The following is a 3,666-nucleotide window of genomic DNA, read 5'->3' as shown; positions in this document are numbered from 1 at the left end:
GGTCGGGGCAGGGGCCTAACGGGCCTGGGCGGGCCTCGCAGGCCTGGGCGGCTCTGGGCTCATTTGGAAAGACTTTAGTCGTTCATTAATCTTTCTGCTCTGGGAAGGGGGGGATTTTTTTTATTTTTTTAATTTGGTGAAGCTTCGCCCTTGTGGTTCTCTGACGGGGGAATGCCAGCCGGTCGTGTTTCTGCCCTGAGCCGCTGAGGCACATTGTAGTTGCCCCGATGCAGCTCTCGCTGGCCCAGGCCTCGGGCTGGCCGGCAGCTGGGGGCAGGGAGTGCACCCCAGGGCGGTCCCCTGTACGGGCCAAGCGCTCCACCAGAGCCGGTTCCCTGGCTGTCACCGGGTGATAGCTGGATAAACGTAATACATCAACAGCGTTAACGTGGTAACATTGTCAATGAGCAACAGTATATTGCTTTCTGTAAAGACCTGGGGAAAAATAAGGGTATTTAGTTGGAAAGAAGTCATGTGTTTGACTATGGTTATCTTTAAGGATTACGAAATTCTCAGGGCTTAATCCTGTAATCCTCGTGAGTGCATGTCATCCTTAGTCATGTATGACCATTTCTCTTATTCCAAACTGTTACTGCTCCTAGGTGTATCCAGTCTCCTGTGAAATGCTGAAAGGCAAACCTTCTGAAGAAGTCGAGATGAAATACTTCTGCTTTTGCCTAAGCAGAGAGGAATGAGAAGCAGTATGTGTGGTATGTGAAGTGAGAGTGTACGTATTGGTTGCAGATAAGCATATATTTGACCTAAAAATCATTAAGCCCAGGAAAACTACGGGTGCGTGAACAGCTCATTAGTAAGTCTGCTTATTTCAGTGAACCAATTTGCAAACCTACTGAAAGGTGGTTGCAGGAGAAAACGCTGCTGTGCAAATGTGTGAATTCTTCCTACTTAAAAAGAAAAGACCGCCTTGAATTTAACAGGATTTCAAATCGCAGTTGAGCCAAAATCTAGTGTTAGGCTAATGAACATTATGCTCTCAAGTTATTAGACTGGCTTGAAATGTTTAATTTGAGATAAATTTGGAATGAACTAAAGCATCGCCTGAAAGGGCAAGAGGAATGGGAACAAAGAAAAGCAGTGCACTATTCCTTAACGGAAAGAAAAGGGAGGAGTTAGCCTGAACACTTTGTAGTTGCTTGTCTTCCATGTATTTTCTGTGGGACAAAGCTCGGGCCTCACAAGAGTGAATGTGTCTAATCTTGCAAACTGATGAAGGGCTCTAATGGAAATGTGGGGCAGTTAGGAGCAATAAAAAAGATTTCAAAGAGCTTGTAGATTGAAACAACTTCATCTTCTATCTCCTGAGTTAAATGGAATCAGCCTGTGGTAGAAAAATGACAATTAGCTTAAAGACTGGTTCTGACATAATGTATTTGGACCTTGCAAATACCAATATTCAATTGCAGATTTGCTTGAATGAGAAAGACTAAAGAATACAACAACCACGTGAAAAGTTGCACATTACCACATCCCATTGAAATAATTGCCTGTTGATGACAGCTAAAGGGTTCCTCTTTCAAAAACTCTGCATTATATGAGAGCTTATAGTACTTCATTGTATCAGATAAACAAATAAAATATTAATTGGAGCTTCTAGATGTTACTGAAGCTTATGTCTGAAATCAGTTGCTTATGTTAATGTATATTATCAGGACTTATCACCACCAGCAGGATGTTATTGGAAAAACAAAGCAAACAGAAGTGGGTGGTGTGTAATAACTTTCCTAGAGGTGGCAGTACTTGAATAGAAGCCAGGAATCCAATTCCCCATGCTGTCTTATCGTCTCCTGATAATTAAAATGGTAACGCAAACTGTAAGTCCTCTGTGCAGTTTGAACACTGAATGGACATAACTGTAGAGTATGCACCGTGTATAGAGGAAGGGGGCAATGAGAAGGGAGGATGGCCTTACGTTTGTGAAGCTGTCCCATGCTCTCAGAAGAGCAGCAATCGGATCACGTTATGACCACAGCAGAGGCTTGCAAGAACTTTTCTGTATGTGTGCATCTACCAGTAGAACAGACTGCAGGATTTAACTTACTGTGACGACACTTCAGTTCAAAATCCAGCCCAAACTTAAGAGGTTTCAGTCAGAAATAAAAATCTGGGGTTTTTTTCATTAACTTGTGTGTGAAGGATGTGTACAGCCCTGGCCCAGGTGCCAGCGGTAGGGACTGAAGAAGCTCCAGCCCTGGGGTTTGTTGGAGCTGAAACTGCAGGTCTGTTCTGGGGAAAAACACAAAGGGATGTGGAACCTGAGAGGTTGCGTGTGCCAGCAGGTGCCTCCCATATTGCCATCACCACTAGATGTCAGTGCATGAAACCACTTCTGCACCCTCAGCGAACTGTCGAAATTGGGAAGAGGGAGCAATTTCTTGGGGTGCGAAACTGGTGTAACTTCTGCTTATGAGGATCTCTGCTGGGGTTAAGCTCTGTTTAATAAGGTTCTTTAAGCAGACTCCCAGTCTCTTAACTCGGTCAGAGTTTGCCAAGTAGGAAATGAGGAACTTCCTGATGCTACACCAGAAGAAAGTTTAGCAAACGCCTGGTGACTTGAAATTTCATGTTAAATCACACAAAAGTGATTTTAGGCTTTTTGAATCCTTGGTAATTGAATGTATGTATGTCCTGGTTTGAGTGCCAGATTGCCACTGGTGGCAGCAGAGTTAGCTACCTGAAATCTCTTGGCCCTGAGGATGTCACTGAATCTGTTGAAATCTCTCTAGGCCTTTAGTTTCACAAAAAACTCTTTGGAACTTAGCCTTAGGTATACTCACTGTCATATTTAAATTAAAAAAAAAAAAAAAAAAGGGGTATCTCTTGCTGAATCTTTGAAAGTCACTCACTACAAGAAGGACATTGAAGTGTTGGAGCGTGTCCAGAGAAGGGCTACAAAGCTGGTGAGGGGTCTGGAGGACACGTCTGATGAGGAACCACTGGGGGAACTGGGGGTGTTCAGCCTGGAGAAGAGGAGCTGAGGGGAGACCTTCTCACCCTCTACAACTCCCTGAAAGGAGGGGGTAGAGAGGTGGGGGCTGAGCTCTTCTCCCTGGTGACAAGTGATAGGACCAGAGGAAATGGGTTCAAGTTATGTCAGGAGAGGTTTAGATTGGATATTGGGAAACATTTTTTCACTGAGAGGGTTATCAAACATTGGAAGAGGCTGCCCAGGGAGGGGGTGGATTCGCCATCCCTGGAGGTGTTTAAAAAAAGGGCAGAGGTGGTACTTGGGGACATGGTTTAGCGGTGGTTTTGTCAGGGTAGGGTAATGGTTGGACTTGATGATCTTAAAGGTCCCTCCCAACCTCATGAATTCTATGAAAATGCAGGCGGTGAAAAGGGAGTTTTCACCAAAACCAATCTCCATAAACAGGTGTGAGCATCAGTAGGTTGAAATTAGGTTTAAAACTTTAATCTCCTGCCTTGGTTCCCACTTGTTTTGGAGGCATGGCATTGAGTGAGCTGCCTGCAGGACCTTAATATAGCCATTGCTTATGTTAGTGATAATATAAAGTAGGCTTGCTTATGTAGGAATGGTTATGAAGCAGAATAAATGCTTGTAAAGTGCTTTGGGTTTTTCAGTTGCTAAGTGCTTTATAAACGTTAAAGCATTCACTTTAATTGCTTTGTGTGTTACTTGCTATGATG

At 43.9% G+C, this 3,666-nt stretch overlaps 1 protein-coding gene across 5 annotated transcripts in view; it reads right to left on the bottom strand.

Annotated features, from left to right (window-relative positions):
- The window catches only part of KAT7 (K(lysine) acetyltransferase 7), a 17,333-nt gene extending 13,866 nt beyond the window's left edge, over positions 1-3,467 (bottom strand). For all 5 annotated transcript variants that reach the window (XM_009892205.1, XM_009892206.1, XM_009892207.1 and 2 more), the window contains exon 1: positions 3,453-3,467. In XM_009892205.1, the coding sequence (XP_009890507.1) occupies positions 3,453-3,467 (15 nt within the window). The remainder of the gene's footprint in view (positions 1-3,452) is intronic.
- Positions 3,468-3,666: the final 199 nt, after the last annotated feature.

The sequence above is a fragment of the Charadrius vociferus genome, unplaced genomic scaffold (assembly GCF_000708025.1).
Source record: "Charadrius vociferus isolate BGI_N301 unplaced genomic scaffold, ASM70802v2 scaffold509, whole genome shotgun sequence".
NCBI lineage: Eukaryota > Metazoa > Chordata > Aves > Charadriiformes > Charadriidae > Charadrius > Charadrius vociferus.
Note: the sequence above shows the minus strand (reverse complement) of the source record. Positions and strands in the feature narration are given on the sequence as shown.